This window comes from Aspergillus bombycis, assembly GCF_001792695.1.
Source record: "Aspergillus bombycis strain NRRL26010 chromosome Unknown contig00065, whole genome shotgun sequence".
In the NCBI taxonomy this organism is placed as follows: Eukaryota; Fungi; Ascomycota; class Eurotiomycetes; order Eurotiales; family Aspergillaceae; genus Aspergillus; species Aspergillus bombycis.
In genome coordinates, this window is record NW_019170067.1 from 81,900 (window position 1) to 106,244 (window position 24,345).

At 48.0% G+C, this 24,345-nt stretch overlaps 6 protein-coding genes across 6 annotated transcripts; 3 read left to right on the forward strand and 3 right to left on the reverse strand.

Annotated features, from left to right (window-relative positions):
- Positions 1–1,098: 1,098 nt before the first annotated feature.
- ABOM_006874 (protein phosphatase 2C) lies at positions 1,099–1,416 on the reverse strand (the record flags this gene model as incomplete). Its single annotated transcript, XM_022534003.1, has 1 exon — positions 1,099–1,416. The coding sequence occupies one exon, from the start codon at positions 1,414–1,416 to the stop codon at positions 1,099–1,101; it is 318 nt and encodes a 105-aa protein (XP_022387474.1).
- Positions 1,417–1,491: 75 nt separating this feature from the next.
- On the reverse strand, positions 1,492–6,238 carry ABOM_006875 (MFS transporter; the record flags this gene model as incomplete). The annotated part of the gene is made up of 9 exons (XM_022534004.1): positions 1,492–1,793; positions 1,849–2,055; positions 2,122–2,206; positions 2,281–2,354; positions 2,443–2,761; positions 4,605–5,057; positions 5,112–5,535; positions 5,600–5,732; positions 5,788–6,238. 9 exons carry the CDS (start codon positions 6,236–6,238, stop codon positions 1,492–1,494), a joined length of 2,448 nt encoding a protein of 815 aa, XP_022387506.1.
- A 1,049-nt stretch (positions 6,239–7,287) lies between these two features.
- ABOM_006876 (uncharacterized protein) lies at positions 7,288–11,429 on the reverse strand (the record flags this gene model as incomplete). Its single annotated transcript, XM_022534005.1, has 4 exons — positions 7,288–9,062; positions 9,130–9,243; positions 9,342–10,956; positions 11,139–11,429. 4 exons carry the CDS (start codon positions 11,427–11,429, stop codon positions 7,288–7,290), a joined length of 3,795 nt encoding a protein of 1,264 aa, XP_022387475.1.
- Positions 11,430–14,154: 2,725 nt separating this feature from the next.
- On the forward strand, positions 14,155–16,914 carry ABOM_006877 (alpha/beta fold family hydrolase; the record flags this gene model as incomplete). Its single annotated transcript, XM_022534006.1, has 2 exons — positions 14,155–15,934; positions 15,989–16,914. 2 exons carry the CDS (start codon positions 14,155–14,157, stop codon positions 16,912–16,914), a joined length of 2,706 nt encoding a protein of 901 aa, XP_022387465.1.
- Positions 16,915–17,844: 930 nt separating this feature from the next.
- On the forward strand, positions 17,845–20,578 carry ABOM_006878 (60S ribosomal uL6 domain-containing protein; the record flags this gene model as incomplete). The annotated part of the gene is made up of 8 exons (XM_022534007.1): positions 17,845–17,919; positions 17,985–18,336; positions 18,411–18,694; positions 19,296–19,479; positions 19,707–19,754; positions 19,903–20,158; positions 20,286–20,463; positions 20,528–20,578. The coding sequence occupies 8 exons, from the start codon at positions 17,845–17,847 to the stop codon at positions 20,576–20,578; spliced, it is 1,428 nt and encodes a 475-aa protein (XP_022387479.1).
- Positions 20,579–21,215: 637 nt separating this feature from the next.
- Positions 21,216–23,216, forward strand: ABOM_006879 (triacylglycerol lipase family protein; the record flags this gene model as incomplete). The annotated part of the gene is made up of 4 exons (XM_022534008.1): positions 21,216–21,296; positions 21,369–21,499; positions 21,565–22,381; positions 22,443–23,216. The coding sequence occupies 4 exons, from the start codon at positions 21,216–21,218 to the stop codon at positions 23,214–23,216; spliced, it is 1,803 nt and encodes a 600-aa protein (XP_022387467.1).
- Positions 23,217–24,345: the final 1,129 nt, after the last annotated feature.

The following is a 24,345-nucleotide window of genomic DNA, read 5'->3' on the forward strand; positions in this document are numbered from 1 at the left end:
TATCATACATACAGTGAATTGTCAGAACCATTACATGTATTTCGACTTCCTTCTACAATTGCCCCAACAATTCAATTCTTGGTTGATTCCTTCAAGTCCATGCCAATGGAATGTTCCTTCCCACTCTTCTTGACCTTCTCTTTATGAGATACTCTTTTCTTCCCCTTCCTGGAAACCAGTTATACGCTTCGTTTTACACAACATATCTCTCTCGCTCTTTCCCACCCCATCCCATCATACATCACTCCGGTATGTGGGCTTGGGCGCATTCGCTCGGCCAACGATTCTATATTCCGTACGAGTAAAAATAACAGAATGAGAAAGATCGCTTATATCCATCACATTTCCAGAACTCCACTGCTGAAGCATTCGACTAGATGCCATTCCAGTTCTGACTAAAAAGGTCTTCATGCCATTGATTGCTTTCCGGGTACGCCGTCACATGTGCAATAGAGCATCTTCGTTCCCATACTCCCCCGCCGACTTTACTCTCCCCGGCTCTGCCTCTTCCTAAGAGCCCCGTTTGGTCCATTATGCGACCCGGTGGGGATAACAGAAGAGAGCAGCAGATCCCCGGAAAGTGGTGAGGGAGAACGAAACCAGACGAAAGTTAATGAACAGGTAGATATATGGAGCAAAAAGGGCGGAAGAAAGTCACGAATGAAAAAAGAGAGGGAAAAAGAAAGGGGGGAATAAATCATAATTATCAAAGCTCATCAATAGTGGGTCGTTTGGCACGATATCTTGTGGGAAGGCATAAATCAAGACGTACTCTCGTAAGATCTGCCGCTCGCGGCTTGAAATGGAAAACGAAAACCTCCTATCCTAAGAGGAGCCCTCATAACCCATCCTGCAAGACATGAAAGATACCTGGCCATCTAGGGACTCAGAAGATTTCCCGCCACTTGTTCCGCCCCGTTCAATGCCACGGGGTGTCAACTGCAGGGAAAGGGAAGAGGTGACTATTGTGATAAACCGAGAAAACAAGGCGAAAGTGGGAGGACATGGGTGCAAGGCGGAACAATCATAAAATCACAAGATTCGTTTCAAAAACCAAAATAACAGAAAGGGGGATACAGATGCAAGAGTCCATCACAACTACGACGTAGATTTTCCAGGGGCTCCAGAGATCGAGCTCTCCGCGGGAGTAGAGGTTGACTCGGATGTACTAGCAGATGATCCTTCTTCAGACTTGGAAGCAGCGTCAGTTTTAGATTGAGGTCCCGGAGTTCCTTCACGCTCATTCCTGGCAGAATCAGGCGATTCGCGTTGTACCTGACTAGGCAGATCCCGGTCTTCCTCAGTTTGGTCAAAGAGCTCCTCGTCGTTTTGATCAGGGACCAGTTCAGTGCCGTCACCTAGAAGAATAATGCGGCCTGAGCGAACACTGAAGCCACGCGCGCGATCATTTTCCATATCGTAGTCATCCGGATTTTCTTCAAACTGATTACGGATACCAGGGCCGCGGAATTCAGCTGCATCCCCGCTCAGTCAGTAGGGGTTGGAGGCCGTAGAATCCTCAAGAGACTTGCCGTATTCGGGAGGAGCGCAAGGGCCGTCGCCTTTGGCCACCCGCTCAGCTATCTGATTATACCATTCCTCTTTAGTCCTGCCGTTCAGGAGGCCAATGATTATCATAGTCATGTTGTCACATCCAACCCCACCAGTTTCGCTGTTTGAAGCCAAGCAGTTGTCCATCATGTTCTCACAAATCCGGTAAAGTTCTTGCTTCGCGGCGATACCGCGGCGAACAAACTCAACCACAGCCTGGGAAGACTGGCAATCCCAGATACCTAAAGCTCGATATGAGTGTGCAGTTGGCAAAAGAGGTGATCGCGCAACACGTACCATCACAGGCTATGACAAGAAATTCATCGTCATCACTAAGCTCATGGATTGTCACATCCGGATAAGCGGTCACGATCTGTTGTTCGGGCGCAAGCTCCGGGCTCTTCTTGAACTCAAAATCACCAATGGCTCGCGACAGGGCCAGGTTTCCGTTCACACGGCCGAAATCGACAAAGCCACCTGCGGCACTGATACGAGCTTTCTCGCCTAAAGTAGTTCATCAATAAAAGACCACGACGACGAAGCAGATTCAACTGGGGCTGAGCCACGGACCTTCATTCTGTGGTTTATGATCAAAAGAGAGAGGCTTTGCGCGGCCCTTAACTCCAAGCACGGAGCGAGAATCACCCGCATTGGCCTATGTCCGGTTAATGGTTGACCAAGCTGACTATAGCTGACCGGTAAATCGGTCGTAACACTTGCTTCACGTACCACCCAGATCTTATGTTTTGAGATTACACTGACAGCTGCCGTGCAGCCGGAGACTTCCTCTTCATATTTCGGGTCTAGCCGGGTCAGTCACTCAAGGCCTCAGCGATAAGAGCAACGGGGGAGAAGGGAAACCCGGAAGCCTTGTGGGCAACGCTCACGAACCTTCTAAGATAGCCCGATCGGTAGCTAAGAAGCCATCTTTCAGGGCCTGTTCGATGTCACCCTTTGCGAATGAATCCTGTTTTGCGACGATCCTGTGCACGTTTTCTCCGGCAAACAGTGCGACTTTGTCTCCACCATGTCCATCGTATACTCCAAAGAACGCTAGGCGTTTGGCGGGATCCGTTGGTGTCTCTTCTGGACTCGAATATTTCGCGTGGAGGTCTAGAACGGCAGCATGGGCATCCTCCATGCTGATTCTCCAGCCCTGCATGGCTGAAACGCCGTAAATGCAGCAATCATCTTCGCCCTCGGACGAAGTCTAGAGACAGTTAGACGATATTAGCACTGATGAGGACCATTCATCGCGCAATGTTGGGTGAGCATCGGTTCGTGGACCGTCCGCGGGAAATTTTCTTTCCTCATATGGAGGACCCCGCAGGTGAGGTGCATCACGATGTGGTGCCTCGAGACCGAATCAACACAAGTAATTACTGAAGGAGAATCCCCAGAAAAGCGAATCGGGCATTGAATAGAAGAACGAGAGAAATGTATATATATAATTGAAGTAGGGAGATCGTCCCTTGGGAAGCTTGTGGCAGGCCGACTGAGTGCCCCTGCGGCCTCAGGACGGAAGGGAAGGAATTATTGCGTAAGGACATTGCAGTGTGGGGGGATCAAAAAGACCAAAGCAGCAACCCTCGGTTTCACGTACCTTATCGACTACTGGTTCTGACAAAGTCTGACCCATTATTTCGAATGATCGCAATTTAGAAGTTCTGGGAAGACTGTAGGCCGGAAATGCACATGCACAACTCAAGAGTAAAGAAGGAAAGGGCAAAAAAATTCGGAGGAGAGTTGTTCTGTCAGAGAGGGGAAGAAGGAAGAGAGCAAAGAATCAGGTGGGCGAGAAAGGGTAAGGGCAGAATCGATAGGCGGCGGGCGGGAATGGCCCCAGTGGTCAATCCTCTCTATCACTGGAGCGGGCGCAGAAAAATGAGAACAATTGGGGGTGGGGGCCCAGTCCGAATCTGATGATGAAATATAAAGAGGTCCTAATAGGAACCACCGGATCACGAAGAACAAGACCTTTGAAATTTTTTTGGGGGGGGGGAGGGGGGAGGGGCGGATAGGTATCAAAGACAGTATAATAAATCAATAACAACAGGGTGGGAAGAAAACAAAAAGGCAGAAATTTGGGCAGGGAGGAAGAGCATGGAAGGAAAGAAGGGAAGGAAAATCTCTGGAGTGTCACGGGTTGGTACGTATGTATGTATCTCTGTACAAACAGAAATTTTTCTCATTTTTGATTCTAATTTTATTTTCCTTGTGTTTTAGATACTCTCTCAACAGGCAATCACCAGGCAGACAAGCAAGTACAGTAGTAGTACATACATACATGCAAGACAGACAGAGAGAGTCCAGGCAGAACAGTACTCCGTACTGTCAGCACTGGTGATTCCGTACCTGTCAGGGTTGAGTAATGACGTTCCTCTTACCATCGCAAGAGATCCCCTTCTACACAGTAGAATCATACTATGAGATCACCCCTGGTGGAACTCAGGAATAAGTTCGATGGACCCTACGGAGTAAGACTGACGCATGGAATCCAACAGAATTTGACCCTTTATGGTTCAAAAGGGGGTGCCTTGCTTTTTCACCCTCGTATTCAAGTACCATCTTCCGTTAATACGCCGAGGCATTTCCTACCGTTTAATACCGTCGCCAGATGCAGCAGGAGGTCAGGTGTCTCCCGGCACCCATTTAATTGCGGTAAGGCAAACATTAGGCCTTGCTTCATATGGTTGTTTGTTTGCTTACACTGAACATAAGTACTGACAACGTTCACTACTAGTACTAGAGGTAAGGCAAGGCGTACGCAAATATTGATTGATCTCAAAGTTGCCCTCCTTGCGCGTGTTCCAGTTCTCCGAATTTTCAACCCTATCGGAAATGAGGCCATGAGCATTTCGATGACAGGTCAAAGTAGACCCACGAATTGAATTGTTGCAGAAGTTGATGCAATGCTTTACGCCTAAGTAAGGGAACAAAGTCGGAGGGATATAGAAATCCTAGAGAACGCTATGACGTTATACTCATGGATATCAATATATATATATATATATGTTTGGGATGATAAAGTGAATTTAATGAGGTGTCCGTACGCTAGACGCGGCCAGTCCGGCCAGCAAAAACAGTATGGCACCCACCATGTATGGCAAGCCCATCCAGGTACCACCCAACTTCATACCTTTCCGAAATGTACTGGCGAGCAACGGTCCAGCAATCATGCTCCCAATCCCCTGGACAAGAGCGATTGTGGTATTGAGCGTCCCGATTTGAGACTCTGCAACCAATGTTGTGGCCACATTGCGGAGGGTGGAATAGAAGCCCCAGCCTAAGGCCAGAATGGATACACCAAAGGCGAACAGTACTGGCTGATCGGCCACTGCCATGATGCCAAATCCAACTACTAGAATAGCTGCACTTCCCTGTGTTATTCGAAGATCTCTGACAGCTGGGGAAAGATACCGGTTTAGATAGTGGGAGATAGTTGGTAGCAATAGAAGCAAGACGACGAGGTCAATCATTCCTTTTAGAGAGATGAGAAAGCTTGCCTATACATGATGTGTCAGTGGCTATATTCGGCCCTTTGTCATGCAGCATCGCACCTTTGCCATAGTCCATGAGTAGCGCTTGGAAGCATATTGGATGATCAACTGGAGGGCCTGCGCTCCAACACTAGCCGCCAGGAATGCAATTGAAATAGCCACCGTGTTGACATTTCCCCAGACAAATGCATTTAGGTCCATGATATGGGACCTTGCACTATAGAGGGACCCTTTCCATTTAGGCAGTGTGGGTGGAGGGTCAAGGCGACCACGCTCCTCATCTGCCGATTCAGATTCCAATTCGTTTGGCGACTTTGGCAGAGTCTCCGGGATAAGTATGGCTGCCAGTAAGCCACAACCTTCACAGAGCCAACCGAGTAGGAATGGAAGCCACGGCGACCAGGACATAAGCCAAGCACTCAGAGGTGTTGCGAGGATCTCGGCAAGTAGGACAGCCGCAAAGAGCATGAAAAATATGTTTGCACTAGACAATGCATAGAAGTTAGTATATCCGTTACAAATAGGTGGGGGAAGGGGCATCTCCATACCGCTGTTCTGCGGGAAAGATATCTGTGACAATGGTGAAGGCCACAGAGCTGGCTATTTGAGAACCACCACCACATAATTGAAATAAGGGCGTGAGCCAGATAGCTCGGAGAGGAACTGCCTCACTATACACGCCTTAGGTAGTTAGCCAGAAGACACACATACTATGCTGAGTGTCGTCACGACATACAGATGATGCGGATCGCGATCTCCTCCATGAGGAGCCCACTCATACTTAGCATCGCAACTGGTTTGCGGCCAATGCGATCCAACAGGAAGCCCAATGGTAGGGCAAGGATAATTCCCGGGATCTGGTCCAATGTATCTTTCCACCCACTGATCAATGCTAGCTCCCCCTGTACATCTACGGATTTGCAGGGTGTATTATCCGACAAGAACTGTCCATGTGGGAGATCGATAAATTGTCCTGGATGAAACTTGCGACAGATGATTGATTCCATAATCTGAGTCTGTGGAGCAAGGGAGAGGAATGTGCCAAAGTCAAGTGTGACAATCACCGTGCATAAGAGAAATAGGATCCATCGCTTGTGCTTGTGCATGTACTCGACATGCGCTCCGGGTGGATGAGTTCCTAAGAGTGGCGCTGAGATCTCTGATTCGGGATCCTGGCCGGATACCATCCTCGCTTTCTTTCTTTCTTTCTCTCCTTTTCCTTTCGATATTTATTCTTGTCCAGGGTGGAGGCTAATAGTTACTATTCGAGAAAGATCAAGCCCGGGCTTTAGTAGACCCCAAACAACGGACGTGGGGAGGGGAGAGGAGGAGAGGTAGAAAGGCGGATGCGAAAAGATAAGCACTAAGCCAGGGTTCAAAAATAAATGACAAGGAAAACTTATTTCCCAAATGTCAGCCCCCAACAGATCGACACGTCAAGTTACTAATGAATGGTATCACTGCTGGGAACTTTCATATGAATTAGTTGATTTGGCTGACCCTTGGGGTATTTTGGCTACCGTTGAACGTTGGATCTTTATAAGTTGAGGGAGTCAAGTGATTTAGGGTTGGTTCTTTCAACGGGCCTCTCATTCTATACTCTCAAAGGAACAATACTAAGGGCAAATCTAGCCCTATAAGCGATGGTTATTCGGTCCTTTATGATACACGGCCTTTTCTTAATTCGCTACTAACCCAAACCAAAGCGCAGTGATCCAGTGTCAGCTACATTGAAGACACGCAAAGTGAGATGAATGTATCAGGCCGATTGGATGTGCTACACACAACGGCCAGCATACAGTAGATCCTCCAGACTTGAATCGCTGCATTGTTGCCATCTAAGTCCCGAGTTAGGTCACCCCGAGAAATTTCCTGGTTAATCCCCTAGATCTGTTACCATTCTTGCCATGTGCGGTGGGAGTCCTACCGGTACTCGAGGGAGACATGCAAGGGAAGGGAATGGTGGCATCGTGAACCAGTACGGGTTTATCTCTCCGAGTGAAGGTCATGAAAATCTCACAATTTTCCGTAGATGTGAACTATTATGGGAACATCCAACAGGATCGGGATACTACTAGTAAAAGCTATAGGACTAGTAGCTCAGTTTATTATAAAGACATTCGTTATCTATCGCACTAGGGTCGCTCAAACTATACCGTCTATATCACAAAAGACATGCAGCCATCATTGCCATCTACACCAACAAAACACAAAAGGCAACCATAGCAGCTGCGATTCAGTCCTCGGCATCAACCCATACTAAGGGGCCCTTCTTGTCCGACCGCATGTCCTCTGTGGCGAGCACCCGAAGGGTTTTGTTGAAGTATGTGTCCACCACGACCAGTTGTGGTTGTATCCATAGCCCCCGTCTAGATGCCAGTAGGTTGTATCGAACCGTGTGTCGGCTCAAAGGCACCAGCTGAACCACCAGAGTTTTCGGACCGCTAAAGGCGAAATTTTCGCTGGCCTCCATAGTTAAGTTGAAGGTAAGAAAGTGCATCGACGGGTTCTCGATGGTGTAGTCTAAGTGAATCAATCCAGAACATATCTGAGAGGCCATTGCCGAGGCAAGCACACGGGGTTCTCCTCCAGGGACGACAAAGCGAGGAACCGCAAGTGTGGATATAGTCGTACCGTTGCTGCTCAGGGCCGATTCACTCTCATCGGTTGCGCTTCGTCGCCATTGAATCTCGAGAGCGAGGTTCAACGCCGTAGGCCGTCGGTCGCCTAGAATTGCCTTGTGGATATCCACCGCAAAATTGGACTCACGAAGCTCCTCCAAATTGATCTCCGGCCCGCCTGGACTAACGATCGCTTCAGGGCCGATGTGGCATGTGGCACCTCCACCAACTCCAATTAGCACCAGCGATATTTTTTCAATGACAAGCGGCGTCAGTGCAAAAGAAACGACCTTTGAGCTAAGGCACCACCGCTGCTGCAAGCCCCCAATTTTCGGTGTTGAGTCTTCTCCAAGCAATGCATCATCGACAGTAAAAAAATCTGGCCATGGTTGAGGATGGAGACGTGGCATGAATTCGTAGTTGGCTTCGAATGGCCGTATTATCGGTATTTTCACTCTCAAGGTTGCGATAATGGGAGTCTGGGTATCAGATATGAGATTGTATACAGATGAAATTTCAAGCTCGTAATCAGAAGCATCATGTGTACCCGTGAGGACGATTTCCAGTTCCCGGTGGGAGGAAGTCTCCAATATCCCAAGAGGCCGCTTGATGAAATGAGAAATGCCTTCCACTGGGGTGCTCCTCTCGGAGCCCTGTATCCCTGGCGAGCCCTCCTCGTCAAGCCACAAGACCTTAGCCGCCGATTCAGGTCGACCAAAAAGCCTAGCCTCGGCTGTAACTTCCGCAACCTCATCCTCCTCATTGTGGATTCCAACCTTGAGAACAATGCGTTCATTTGTGTAATATGTATCCATCAGGTTGGGAGTTGTTATTCGTATCTTGGGCGGTTTAGGCTTTATCCTACATCTGCCAGTGTCTCGATTCTTGCCTACCCTCCTTCGAGCCACACAGTTCTTGGTTTGTTTCCACCAAAAAGATTCACGTTGAGTCAGGTCAGTCATGGCACAAGTCAGGTCGAATTTGTTTTCTTCAATCAAAAGTGTGATCGAGGCCACTCGAGACTCCCCGGCTTCTCGAGGGATACAAGTCACGTCGAAGACTTTTGTTTGAGAAGGGCCAATGGTCAGATCGGCAGTTCCAATGAGTGGTGTTAAGAAACTAGTGGGTGACTGGAGGGATGCCGTATCACTTGATGTGCTCGGCTCTCGTAGTAACGGCGACGATACTGTGCAAGGAGTCGTTACGTCCGTTTCAGCTACGTGGTTTGACTGTAACTTTATTGGACGCAGGCAGCCTTCGAAAGCGATTTTGATCTCAGAAAGTCTTACAGGGCTTGACGATCGCTGCGCGCATGATGTTATGACGAGCTGACCATGTAATGGCTCGCCAACATTTCCCTCGGATCTCTCGAAAATAAACGACGCCGTTACTGGTGCGCAAGAAAAACCATGCCATCGTAAGTCATTATCGTGCAACATAACTCTGGGCACACTCACCACTCGATATAATATCCTCCGCTCTGAGAACAACAGAGGGTTTGGGTGTAACTGGTGTAATGTCCTCAAGGCTTCTGTGGATATCGTAACGCCAGTCGGATTTTGGTTGAAATGCTGGCAACAGCCAAGTGTTAAAAAACAAGGTTCTGGGTTATGAAAGGTACAGCAGGAGATATATTGCAAAGCAACTAAAGTTGAAAAACAAGTCTTACCTCCGTTTAGTAGCTCCCAATCCACTCGTAAAATTGTTTCACCATCTTGTACTCGTACAGCACACTCCCTCAGAGCCCATCCGAATCTTTCCATAAGCTGCCACCAGCCCGAATGCCGCCAAGTGATTTTAGACCAAAGTGGCTGAAGTATATTGTAGGCTTTAGTCCAGGAACCTACCCGCATGTATTCTTCTGCTATCTCCAACCTCAGGCACTCAGTCTTTCGCACCTGGTCACGCTTGGAGAATTCATCTAGTGCGGCATTCAATACTGTCAGAATCAGGGCGGAATGATTGAATCCCGCCACCCCTGATTGAGGCGCTTCAACATGAGTCTCCGGTGCCAAGTATGTGTCATATAGGTAGGACTTGCTCGCTATCTGCGAAGCAGGAGACTGCCCAGGCGGTATCCTGTCTTCGTCCGGAATCTGTTCTGCTAGATTACGTCGGTACATTGTATGCTTGGCTGATCGATACAGCCAATAGCCTTCGTGGTGTAGTTGTTCCCACGGACAGAACACATCTCCGGGAGGGACCGTCTTTTCACGGGGGATGAAGATTGAATATTGTTCGTTAAACTGATCCTGTGTGATGCCGACTGAGGTGAGGTAGGGAATCTCGGCTTGACGAATCAATTGTGCCATTACCATTGACCATCTGGCTTCCCAAGCCTCCCAACCATAGTTCCTTGTGCCTTTACCTCTCCGATTGATGATATCTTGTGACCGACTTCGATGTTCCACCCAAGACCGTACGGCTGCAGCGGTTTGTCCCGTCCACAGCAAACAACGAATAATTCGCATGGCTAAAGTATCTGCCAGAAGGCGTGCATCATTGAACCTTGGGCTCCAGCCAGCAATATTCTCGAAGACTTCCTGCCCAAACAAAGTCTCGTATGCACTTTCGTAGTTCCTAAGAGCTGCATCTATCTCCTGCCTGAATTCCGCAAAGATCCCCATTTTGAATTCGTACCGGACATTCCATCCTTGAAGAGATAAAGTTTGAGATGTCCCCGTTGTCGGTGGAGCCGTCGGGGGAGGAATACTACCCCGGTTTCGTTTCCGTCTTGCATGTTTAGACAAATCCCGATAGTATTCCATCAGCGACGGTTGAAGTAGTGTGAGAAGGGACTTCCCAAACTCTTTTAGTTCGTCGGGTGTTGCGTCAGGTGGTAGAAGAAAGATAGATTTCTGGTCCAGATTTGTCGCTCTGCGAATGCCGGTCACCCGGTCATCGACATCCCCAGTGAAAGCACCGTTACTTTCTTCTGAAAGGAGAACAACGATAAATCGCGTCTTATATCCCGAGGAGGACCAGTCCTTCTTCAGTCCATTGATTTCTATCTTTAGTTGATTGTCGCGCAAGGAACTCATATTGGGATCTAGGCAAAAGGGAAAGAAGTTGATCACAGCGGCAGGAACAAGGTTTTGGTGTTTTGTAACCCATAAGGGTGTGAGTAAGCCATCTGAAAACGTCGGTGAACTAGGCGTCAGCGGAGATATTGGAGAGTGAAGCACGAGGTATGGTGCATGCGATATGTCATTGTCCTGGCTAGTGGGGCTCATGGGAGGAGATACAGGTGGGGGATCAGCTTTGCGCGGGGGAAGTCTATAGGACTGCCGACACGTTAGCAAAACACGCCTTAAGCTTCAGGCAAAGTGATGAATCAAGAAGTAGAAGAAGGAAAGAGAAAATTGTTATGAATCTTGGGGTAGGTTCTCCGCTAGGCAACTAGACTCTGGAGTAGTCTGGTATGTAGCGAGAGGTCGGTTTCTTGGAATAGTGTACAGCGACATACCCGTCCAACGCTCTTGATTTTATACTCAATCCCGGCGGATTCCACTAGAATAACCTCCTTAGCCTCCCACGGGGTTCGCGACGCATCTTCCGCCAGAAGTATCTCCCGCAATTCTTCCGCAGTCGAACCGCTCAATGGCGGAAGATCCGAGTATATATGGACGCCCTTCTCGTGGAGGAGGGGATATTCAGTGCAGCTTGGTCTCGAGCCATCTTCGGAGTCTGGTTCAAGGCCAGAGAGTAGGATAAAAGGAAGGTTGTGGGCGACATAATCCTCAGGGTAGGCGTCCATCGCGGACAGATAGTTTCTCAGTGGGACGTGAGGTCACCGCATATCTAAGTAAGTTGGGATGAGACGTTTGAATGGTCACCTGAGGTGACTGACTCAAAAGCAGGTGTCAGTTCGGATACTCAAAAACCGTGTATGCTTCTAGGCTTTAGTATAACATAAAACGAAGCTATATTCTTTTGGGAATTGTTGGGCGGCTATGGTGGTGGTGCATTTTCTTGCCAAGCCACAGTTAGGTTGTTCAAGAGTGGCTTTTTGTCCAATTCGACCGTCCGCCATCATCAAAACATGCCAAGCCTACGCAGTATTGATCAGTGGATCTTTCAGGGCACGAGACGTCACCTCACTTGTTCCACAATAATGTATAGAGGTACTACCGCCCTTCCCCTTACTCTCTCTCTCTCTCTCTCTTTTTGTTTTAATTTTGCTTTTTGCTTTCTTTTTCTTTATCACATTAATATTTTCCATATCTGCCTATTGGTTAGGTTAATGATTAGTCGAGAAGGCAAAAGAAAGAAAGCCATCTACAAGCACATTGAGATTATTGTTTACAGTCTGCGGGTATAAACAGGAACGAGGGTCTGGATATGTAAAACAATCCTTGAAATCGATGCGGCGGGGAACAGTGATACAGTAGAACATATGCATGCAGTTACGTTCAGGCTGCCATCAGAAGGTTCAATAGCTGGGCTATTCATGAAACTGATCCTGAAACAGAAGCTTGTTGTGAGCTGACGTATTTTAACCATGATACACTGAGCGAGATGAAAAGAAGGAAGGATCAGAAAGACTTTTAGTCTACAGTGTGTCTCACTTTGACGCTACGGCTATTATCCCTACTGTTATCCTTCGGCATTTAGTAGTAGTAGGTATATTATAAGTACATACATAGACACTATTATTGGAGGCAGATCCATTTAATTAAAACTCCGGAGAGAAATGAATACATCTTTAAGCTATTCGAGGAACAATGGTAATACTCATATTGATATATCCATAAGTGTATAGAGATGAGAAGAAACGGGCTGTTAAAGATATATTTCTCTGCGTGGTTACTTGCATGGACTAGGATTTAGGGTGAGCCATTTAAGGCTGCCCCTTGTGATTATTGAAGGAACTAATCCCATAATAATACTGACCACCCTGTTCAGGGGGTGCTTCTATGGCTTGATCAACTACTAGCAACTGACTCGAAAGTTCATGGAAGTGTATCAATGCGGTCCGGTGGGGACGACTTTTAAACCGGGTCCGGAGCCTCCATTAGCATCATGGATCTTTACATCGCAGGAACCAACCATAGTTAGATATCCAGGCGGGTTTGAATTAATTGCTTCCCGCACCCCCTCCCCAAGCTCCAAACTTGACGATAATAGGTGGGCCATCCGCTTTAGGGACCAGTCCCTTGGTTCCTTGAAACAAGTGATGCCGCAATCAGATTACACAGTACACGATTAATTAAATTAGATACCGTGGAATTATTCAAGGCCTTCCCGATTAAGCAGTACCTAAGAAGAACCTTGAATGACAATCAGACCTTACGTTGTGTTTCATTTCTTTCATTCCGATCCTCGATGTAGACCATCTGCTAACAAAGGATAACGACCACAAGTGACATTGGTTGGAGGGGTTCCCTGAAATTTGGATCTGCGAACCGTGCGGAGGAGGTTTCAATTGCAGCTTCCATACTACTATTGTACTAACGGCATTGCAATGCAGATAAAATTCAGCTAGTACCGCCAATCGGGGCATCGGGCAATATCACTTCAAGCAAATAAGAATAGGGTGGAGAAGGGTAACTATCCCGCTTTCGGATAGTAAGAGGGACGCTAAGATTCTTTTTGAGTGTACTCCTGTCCTGGTAAGGTACTAAAGTATCCTCGACGGTATTATTATGCCGGCCAGGAGGTAAAAGTAAAAAAGTAAAAAAGAAAACAGCAAGACGCAAAAAAAAAAAAATTCAAATAAATAAATAAATACATAATCATAATAAGATTAATATCTGCTAACGCTAAGACTATGATGGATTGAATTCAACAAGGGTGATTGTCCCCAGTCCTTCGTTTCTCCTTCTATCTTGAGCTTGTATTTTTTAAATTGGAAGTCGTCATTTCCTTGTCATTTTCTTTTCCCTTTCCTCTCTTCTGCCCCTCAGTCAGCTTTCTTTCTCATCTTCTTCTGATAATAATTTCCTGGCACTGGAATACATACATTACTTGCCTTCTTCTCCTGCTGCCATCTCATTAAAAATCCAATTACTATGGTAACCCTTAATAATCCTAATTGATCGTCAGAACACTGAATTACCTTTTGATCTCCCCCCTTTTTTCTTTTCTTCTTTTTTCTTTTCTTCTTTTTTCTCTAAGTTCCCCCCTTCTCTCTCTCTTGCATTTGGGTTTTGTTACCTTCGATCAGCATTCGCCCTCGTTTCCAGTCTACTAGATAAACAACAGTCCTGCAAGGGGTGTGCATGTCGCAAGGGCGTCGACGGGGATTGGTCTGGATTCTAAACTGGGTTTTTGCTTGACTTTTGGATATTTTACTTTTTTCTTACTGGCAGACTACCTGTCCAGTAATCTAGAGTATAGATTGAACTTGCAGACGCCGCACCCACTGGATCATGCCAGTGCGCTTGAAGGCCGCCCGCATATATCGTCTTTGATTATCCTGACCTGGTCCCGGGGACAAGGTTCGTGAGGTCATACATATATATATCCTGTCGATGGTCACTATGGATCGCCCGGAAGACTCTGCGGCGTCCATATTCAGTACCCCCTTTCAATCCTCATCGTCGCTTTTAGCCCGCCGCCGCAAATCACGCTCACATTCTATTAATCGCCCTCCGATCGACCCGACATCCCCTGAAGTAATAAGTTCCTTAATATCGTCACTCTCAACGATTTCGGTACCTCTTCAGACACATTTCGACAGCGTACCGTGCCTTGATTCCGATACCGACCTTTCGCTATCCGTTTTACCGTTAGAGCGACACTCTGCCCCCGGCACAAGTCATGAACATGGTGCTGGGGTAGGAAAGGGGCCGCCTCAAGCCTTCGAAGAGGCTTCGCATAGTTCCTTTCTGCACCCAGATGACGCGGCCGCTGCACCGGTCATTCGCATGGCCCGGGCTCCTCCATCTCCAAAATCAAAAGCGACGACCGCTGACGCTTCTCCTTCTCCAATAAGACCTACTTCTAGGGGCTCATACACGTCCTCCAGAGCAGCGTACGAAGACAACACATTCGGCATGATCACAGCCGAACCTGGTCCACGAGTTTCGACTGCACCTAGTATTGCCTCGACTAGCTCCCGGAAGAGTTTAAAGAGTCAGTTTGGCCTGTTGAAAAAGTCGTCTCGGGAGTTCACATGCAACAAGGATAGACACGCAGAACGGTTGCGGAAGACGAGTAGCTACAACGACAGCTTGAGACATAATTTCCCTCGAAGTAGAACTAGTGTACGCTCGATGCATTCTATCGCTGATGTGGCCGGAAATGGCCGGTATAGCCACTCCGCTAAGGAGACCTTCCGGGAACACGGGGCTAGCTCTCCGAATGAAGCGTATCTTTCGTTGCAAAGCGCGCGCACGAGCGCACCCAGTACTCCCGGAGGCATCGGGGGTGGCAGGACAATTCCTGTTCGCGAGTCTTCTCTACGTCATAGCTTCTCTTCCAATTCTAGGCACCATAGATCTACTCGCCATAGCCGATATTCATCCACGGCGAGCAAAGATACGAAAGTGGACAGTGACACTGGAAACGAAGCCGAGCATGTGACCAAGAGGATACGAGAGCTGAAGGATCAGCAACAGAAGATCAAGAACGAATTGGAGATAGACGACAGCCCCGACAAAGTCACCAAGGAGCCGTCCGCAAAACACACTCAATCACCACCAAAACCTAGTGGACTCGACAACGGTGGTGAGCAAAGTGATACTGGAAGTAATAGGGTCAATACGTTCGATGAGAGCGCGCCAGCTCCGGCTGTTATGACGGGGAGAAGTAGGTCTACGACCTGTAATAATCCGCAACTCGCATCAAACGCAACCAATTGCCCGACACAGTCGTTTGCGCCGAGACAATCCTTTGACAAGCCGGACCAGGTTGAAAAGTTACGTTATCGACGTTCAGTGGAACAGTCAACCGCGCCACGGCACCACAAACGTTCCCCGTCCGGCCCTGTTTCTCCAGGCCGTGCTCCTGTTGTGGACGAGCGCCCATCCAGTGCTGATTCAGCCGACCTTGCAGTTCTAGATTATGTATCCGCTCCTAGGCTTACCCAAAAAGTAACCCATCCTACCACTGGCCGCGAAATAGCTTTTTCGGAGGTCGGAGACCCTAAAGGGCACGTCGTATTATGTTGTCTTGGAATGGGCTTAACCAGATACCTAATGGCGTTCTATGATGAGCTAGCACGATCGCTTCATCTCCGACTCGTCACATTGGACCGTCCTGGGGTTGGCGAAAGCGGGCCTTATGTAGATGAGGCGGGTACTCCTCTCGGCTGGCCAGGTAAGGACACCGTGCTCGGTGCCTATGAGGCTAAAACTTACTGACCTGCCATAGACGATGTTGCGATTGTATGCAACTATATCAAAGTAACAAAATTCTCAATCCTCGCCCACTCGGCCGGTGCTATTTATGCTCTGGCAACTGCCCTAAGGATTCCCCAGCATATCAGGGGCCGCATACATCTTCTAGCTCCTTGGATCCCTCCATCTCAACTATCTAGCATCGGCTCACACAGAGCCCCCGTTCCTACGAATGCTGTTCCGTACTCTCAACGGATCCTTCGTGCCCTGCCGACGTCTATTCTGAAGGTTGCTAATTCGAGCTTCATGAGCGCAACAAGTGCGAGCTTGACCGCCAGCCTCCCCAAATCCTCTCGGCGCACTAGGAGAAAGGCGACAATAAAAGACTCATCTAACTCAGCTTTACTTGAAGCCAATGGCTCTCAACGTTATCCATCCAACAGAGTATACCAACAAGGAGCCGACCTCCAAGCGGTACAGATCAAGAAACTGCAGATACCTAATGGGACCAGAGTTGAAAACATAGGCACTACAACAAGCCAGGTGATGGCTGAGTTCGAGAAACGTGAACGCCAGTCTGATTATGACAACCGCCTGACGCACAAGATCTGGGAACTGGCCACCACGAATGCAAATCCGGCGGTGGACCTCGTCGTTTGCTTGGAACGTCGACAGCCGATTGGATTCCGCTATGTTGATATTACCCGCAATGTCGTTATTCACCATGGAAGCAGAGACACGCGCGTTCCTGTTGACAATGTAAGGTGGCTTGGCCAAAGTATGCGACGCTGTGAGGTTCGAATTCTCGAAGGCGAAGGCCATGGGCTGATGGCCTCAGCAACAGTTATGGGTAATGTCTTGATGGAAATTGCCAAGGAGTGGGAGGACTGGATGACAGTAGTCCAGGGTAAGCGTCGAGCAACTATAGGAACAAGGTCAGGCATCGTTATCCAAGCCTGATTCGGCTGGAAATTGCTGCGTCGAAGTCATGGGAGATTTCGAAGAATCTGGAGAACAAAGGATGGCGAAGAAACCGAAAATAAACAGAAGAAGAAACACCGGGGATTGAAAAGACGTCGGATAGGCATTCTGGGGGCTCTGGCCAGGACCAGGGCCTCCCACCTAAGCCTATGCTGTCATCACGTGGTACTGCTGCTGGTTTTGCAGTCTTTGGATTTCACGCGTTGCTTGACAAGATGAACCCCTCGCCTACTTTTAGGTTGTGAAACTCGCATTCACGTGCCTATAGATACGCCTTTACTTTGACATGCCCTGTGTTCGATATGATACCATTGGTGCTTTCCATTGTTGTTTTGTTCTCTTAGCCTAATACCCGATCATGCTGTATGTAACTGTTTAATCTATAATCAAAGATCACCTATCACGGAGGAAGCCTAAGAAGATGTAATATATATAACATACTACCTGGGAGGATTGCTAGTATTCCTAGTAGGTAGTGATGAGTAGTTAGTATGACGTAAGGTCTAAGCGCGCGGCTCCGAGTTTCTTAAATTTAATTACTAACTACTCCGGTACAAATGCATGAATGTCGACTTCGTGTCGGCCCCACGTCCGCGCTTTCTTGACTGTCGCTTGTCGCACTGTACAGGGAGTGCTCAACACCCGAAGGATCATTACATTATTATTATTATTACTAAATTCTCGGTGCATCTTCTAACAACAGGTGTTGTCGCCGACTCCCCAGATGTTTACTTACCATTGGTGTCGGAGCTGCGCCTATGACCTGTCAACGCAGCTAAACTGTTGAAAGAATACCGATTGGTCTTGAACCCCGAAGCCCAACTTCTAGAGCATCAGAGTAAACTGTGTTGAACGAACGGCTACCGCCGCAATTCCTTCCGCGCTTTCAACCGACTTCATTTGCTCAAGATGCTACCTCAACGGCGCATCAAACTTTTGGCTATTGCTGCCCTAGCGCTGGTTATCATAGTCTTCTATCTTTCGGTAAAATAGTGCCCCGATTCCTAGCTCATCTATCATGACTAACGAAGAGCACACCCTTTCTTTAGAGTGATGCACGGAGAGTACAGAACCAGAAGTTCTACCAGTCTACTGTCGCCGCAATAGAAGCACACAAGCAGACGAACGAACCTGGGTTAGCTGCAGGCAGCTCCCCGGGTGAGCAACGGTTAAGCGGGAACCCGACTCAAGGGGACACAGCAAAGCCCGCAGACGACAAGATGGCGCCAGCGATTCCAAGAAACCGCGATGAAGAGACGGAGGAGATATCGATTGCCGGGCGGAGAAAGATGACGGTTCCTAAAGACCGCAACAATCCAGAAAGACAAGACCCGGCATCAGGTACCGATGAGCGTGTGGAAGCGAAGACCGAGCTTAATAGTATACTAAAACGATCGCCGAGTAAGTAGTTGCAATTTTCACCCCTTCCCGATGTACATGTCGTTCGGTTGCTGAGATTTATGCCCGCTGCGCAGTTATTGTCTTTTCCAAGTCATATTGCCCCCATAGCGCCCGGGCCAAGTCTATCCTCTTAGACAAATACTCAATTGTCCCAGCACCTTACGTGGTAGAGCTTGATCAACATGCATTGGGCCAACCACTGCAAGCTCTATTGGCAGAGAATACTGGCCGCCGCACCGTGCCTAATGTTCTAGTTAGTGGAAGAAGCATTGGTGGCGGGGATGAAGTGGCCGCTCTCGATGAGAAGGATGAGTTGGCGTCAACATTCAGGACGTTGGGAGGACAGTGGGTCCAGGAGGTTAGTCGTAAGGAGACAGGGCACTTAGACTGACTACACTTAATCATGACGATAAAGCAACCACAATGCTTACGATTATGAATAATACATAATATATATACTTTACATCTAGGGTTGGAGGCTCTTTGATCAAAGGAATCTGTTGCGTGTTGCGTCTACGAGGGTAGGCGAAATGTTACACATACCCGGGTAATCATAAGTCATCCGTGGAACCCGGCCTTAAAGTTAGGATGAGTACGGAGTATATCTCTCCTGATGATGATAGGATCATGTATGTTGTTGATACTAGTAGTAGTACAGTTCATACTTTGGCATTCACGTGACACCACGTGATAATCCTAAGAGACCGTAATTGATGGGGATGAGTTGCACCGGAGGAATAACGGCCTCCAAACGTAAAGATCATATAAGATGCACTTGTCGGTCCAGCTCTCTGTAAATATATACATTCATCATAATCAGTTAATATCATGTTAAATAGATAGAGTGTGCCAGGTTGAGCCTTAGGTAGGTAATGGAGTGGTTATGGAACTGGTACTGTATATTACCAAAGTCCGGAACAACCCTAGGCAAAGCACGCTAAGCCTGAACGAGTCTTAAGCGACGCACAACCCGTGATTTTCACTCCACCAAAGAAAGCGACCGGTTGCCTTTGAGGAATTTCGATCCTTTCGAACGACTGACCGCACGACGACATCGACAATTCTCCCTCGGACATTCCACAGCCCACGCAGTCAAGATGCGGTACATTCACTCCGAGGAACGGCTGCCCATCCCCGAGAATGGTGAGCATTGGATCGTCCCTGAATATTGTTCTGTTTCGGTTTTTGGAGGGGGAGAATCATGAGAGGCACATCGCGCAATGAGAGGTCTGCGCCAGGATACGCCAGCGCCGGCAGGATATACATGAGGGGAGGAAATATTTACTCAATCGCTGTCACGGGGAATTACGACTGGTCTTGTTCATCGCTTTTGGAAGGCTCTGGAGACTGATTCGAATTTTGTTGTTTAGTGAAGGTTCACATTCGCTCCCGGGTTGTGACCGTTGAGGGTCCTCGAGGTATGCACAAACCCCATAAGCTGAAGGAGATTTCCTACACCAAGAAGTCGCTTTACAAGGATCGTCAGCGTCATGGGACAACCATGAACGGCCTGATTGTTTTCTCGACTCGATTCGGTCACTAACGGGACTTCTTCGAATCATTCAGGCAAGCTTGTTAAGGATCTCTCCCATATCGCTGTCACCTTCAGCCGCCCTGAGAAGGATGTCATCTCTATTGAGATGCACCACGGTGCCCGCAAGGGTGTTGCTGCCCTGCGTACCGTCCGCACCCTCATCAACAACTTGATCATTGGTGTCACCAAGGGCTTCAAGTACAAGATGCGCTACGTCTATGCTCACTTTCCCATCAACGTCAACATTGAGAAGAACGCTGAGACTGGCCTCTACGAAGTTGAGATCAGGTACGCCAAATCTCTACATGAACCCAAAGTCTGCTTTCTGGAGTTGGGAATGGACCAGGGTTCACCGGGTCACTTGTTCTACGTATTGTGGAGGAAGGAATTCTTGCTGATGGGTTGTTCCAAACAGAAACTTCTTGGGTGAGAAGTACGTTCGTCGTATCACTGCCCAGCCCGGTGTTGAGGTCGCCACTTCCCCCAACGTCAAGGATGAGCTTCAGCTCTCCGGAAACTCCCTCGAGGGTGTCTCCCAGAGCGCTGCCGACATCCAGCAGATCTGCAGAGTCCGCAACAAGGATATCCGAAAGGTAAGATTTCCCTTGTAGATCGATGGTGATAATTGTGAAGCGGTTGCTGACCATTCTCTCCCAGTTCCTTGACGGTCTGTACGTGTCAGAGCGGGGTAACATTGTTGAGGAATAAATGATGACGGGGATTGTCCGCCTTGATGGGTAGTTAAGGATGCCAGGAGAATTTAATTTTCGCCTATTTGCATAGGGAAGCAAAGCGGAATTAAAGCTAAAATTTATGGACCATGGAATTCAAATGCCCCCCTTTACGTGTCCACGGGTATGGCTTTTCTCGGCTTGGGGAAGAGGCGTGTAGAAAAAACGACAAAAAGATGATGGGCTTCTTTAGGAGCAATCCAATTTCCTTTTTCTCTCTTCAACCGCTCCCATGTGATGTGGAAGGAATTGTTCTGAGGATCCCAAGGTAGATCAGGGGCCTTTTTGTGTATATGTTGTAGTATTGAACCAGTCATGTGAGCCCGATTCCCCCAATTGGGGAGACGACAAAGAAATGCGGAGAAGTAGTTCCTCGTTCTCTCACACCTACCTACACCTAGTATTCTTTACTCTTTTACCTGACATATATTGCCGCGACCCTTTCCCTTCGCCATTAATCATCGGTGGTGATCTGACCTTGTGTCTTCCGGATGACATACTCTCCCTCCTTCCTCCGGCTAGCGAGCATGTGATAAAAAGGCCACCTGCTCAAGTACTCCCGAACATGTACCATCCCTTCCCATGAAATCTCCCTCAAGTCGCCTGCGGTAGGAATGGAGTCTTGGTTGGCCATTTGCGGGTTATTCGCCGCAGTCGTGAACATGATACTGGACGTTGCACAATTTTGGAAAGAAGTGCGTTCAAACCGCATTCTCTAGCTAGGCCAGTGCGAGGAGGCTAATATAGTATAACTTGCGACAATTTAGAGGTTATTGTCATGGTGGAGATCAAAATCGCCCCGCAGCAGACTACGATACGGTCTAGCTAACGCCCAAACGTATGAAGAATGGGAGGAAGCTGCTTTCGAGTTGGATGAGCTTCTGAGTATGGATCTGTGGTGAGCTTATTATCCTCGAGCTTCTTATCATTGGCTGCAGTGTAGCAGACTCTCACCGAAGACAGGCGCCAAAACCCAACAAGCCGTCATTATGACTATCGACTCATTCTGGGCCGACTGGAGGCCTTGATGAGTGCTCGAGAGGACGAAGATATCCTGACATTGGTTAATCTCCTTCGATCCGGACTTGTTCGCAATCTAGGCAACATCACCTCTCCCAGACTGTCGCTCCACGCTTATGCTGGTACAAAGCTCCTGATAGACGATTATATCACCCAGGTTGCACTTTCCATCCAGCATGTGACAGCTCTGCAGACAGCCACTGTTTCTGAGGGTAGATTTGACTCTCAAGCTAAATTGGAGTTACTACACGACACCCGGCAGGCCTTTGGCAGAACAACGCTCCTTCTGCAAGGCGGGTCGATCTTTGGGCTATGTCACTTGGGCGTGGTGAAAGCTTTACACCTACAAGGTCTCTTGCCTAGAATCATTACAGGGACCGCCACCGGGGCACTCATCGCAGCCCTCGTTGGTGTTCACACAGAAGATGAGTTGCTGACTTTTCTCAATGGTGATGGCATTGATTTAACCGCCTTTGATCGCCAACGGAAAATGAGACTTGATACCGGAAACAATCAGTGGCTACCATACACCACGGGTGACAGTTGGTTGTGGACTCTGCTTCGACGAGTTCAACGGTATATTCAGAAAGGCTACTTTCTGGATGCCGATGTATTAGAAGAATGTGTGCGAGCAAATCTTGGTGACCTGACATTTGAAGAAGCGTACGCACGGTCGAAACGCATTCTCAATATCACGGTGGCGACGTCGGATAAGGGTGGTACTCCCAATCTCCTCAATTACCTGACCGCACCGAATGTGGTATGTACATGATAGCTCATACGTTGTCCTCCAGAGCCGTTAGTGCTGACTATCATTTTAGTTGATTTGGTCAGCAGCAGTGGCCTCAAATGCTTCGTCAAACTCGCTCTATCAGCCTGTTACAATCTATTGTAAAGATGAAACCGGCTCTATTGTCCCGTGGGGTCTTTCGCGACATGGTTCCTCCCAGTCGGGGCGCCGCATGGAGTACACAGATGGTGAATCACCGCTATCCCGGATTGCTGAGCTGTTCAATGTGAATCACTTCATTGTTTCTCAAGCCCGACCATACCTCGTCCCCTTTCTCCGGTCCGACGTGAATCTTCTAGATCGCCGTCCTACGGGACAGTGGACTATCACCCGTTCACTGATGCGCTTGGTCGCTACTGAGATCCGCCACCGATTGAGACAGCTCGATTATGTTGGTCTTCTGCCACAAGCACTCGCACGACTTCTCATCGAAGAGACCATCCCTGGCCCTAATCTCACACTGGTTCCCGATCTCTCATTGAAGGACTTTACTAAGTTATTCCAGAATCCAGACAAGGAGTCATTGGCCCATTGGATCCTAAAGGGTGAGAGAGGGACGTGGCCTGCGATCAGTGCCTTGAAAGTCCGGTGCGTTATCGAAATCGAATTAGACAAGGGCTACCAGGTTGTTCGTCGACGACGACCAGCTGAGAATCCTTCTTCTGCTCAACATACTATGGGTCAGCGCCGCATGCCAAATGAAGGGATCCCGAGGAAATGGAGAGGGTATAATATCGATCACGACAGAGAAATGACAGGTTTACTAGGAAATTTTGATCGTCAACAAGACGACCTCAATCCGTGAAAACTTCTGTATCAAGTTTCCTACTTGCTTACCTATGTTCTGACTGAGATTCGACTACATAGTTGATTGATCCTGCATGCACTTTTCTAGCTCTGGGGTAAAATCGAGGATAAACATCTCACATCTCAACCCCACGTAGGTGTGTTAGTTGTGTTTTTCTAAGTAAGGCTTGCTGGGTTTAGAAAGCAGAACTTTCATAAATTTGATTCGTAGAAAGAGACTTTTCTTGTGCTGCGCCCATTTCTATCAATTGCTACTACCTTGACAAATATGCCGTGGAGATACCCCTTTTAATGGAAGCCACAAGGCTCCATACCCTACTAGGTCTCTATTGCTCAACAGCACTCATCTTTGGTATGTGATTATTGATGCCAGGGTAGAACATTCATCAGTGAGTCACACGTCCAAGTTGTCAATTACATTGTATCAAGAGAATACAATAGCATTTTCCCGGCATATACCAGCAATCTATCAGGACAGATATATTATGATGAATATCCTACGTACGGTCTGCCCGAGTAGAGTTTGAATATGCAGTCTGACCACAATCGCTCGGCATGCAGTGATGGTAGAATCCCTTGCTCCCTCGGCTTCTGTTCCTGTGCGCGATGTACTGGCCGAGATGGCGATCTAGGAAGTCGACTGGATCCCTTCGTGGGTTTGACGTCCTTGCAAGGGATGTGAAGAGAGTCATCAGGTACGGAGGTGTCATAGCCCAAAACCAAAAAAAGAGTCATGTAGATACCGGTAGGGATTGCCAAAGTGGTATGATGAGAAACACAGATGAAGCTTCAACTCCAACATTACTCGGCCACAGGACACGTCCGGCTTGGAATTTAACAATCAAGGATAGTATTACTTTCCTTGACAACAGAGTTATATCACAATATACAAGATTGCCAGATGTATAACAAGAAGCAGAAGAGAACCGGTCAGCAAGGGAACATTGCGATCACCCTATTAGGGGTAACTGTACATGAGTAATAAATTTACTACCATCGCAACAAAAGCGTATGATCCAGGGACGTGCAGATTTTGATGGCACTGATGTCTCACGTACTGAAGGACACTCAAGACCCTTTTACATGAAAGGCTTATACAAACAGGGAACACCAATTCAGGATCTAAT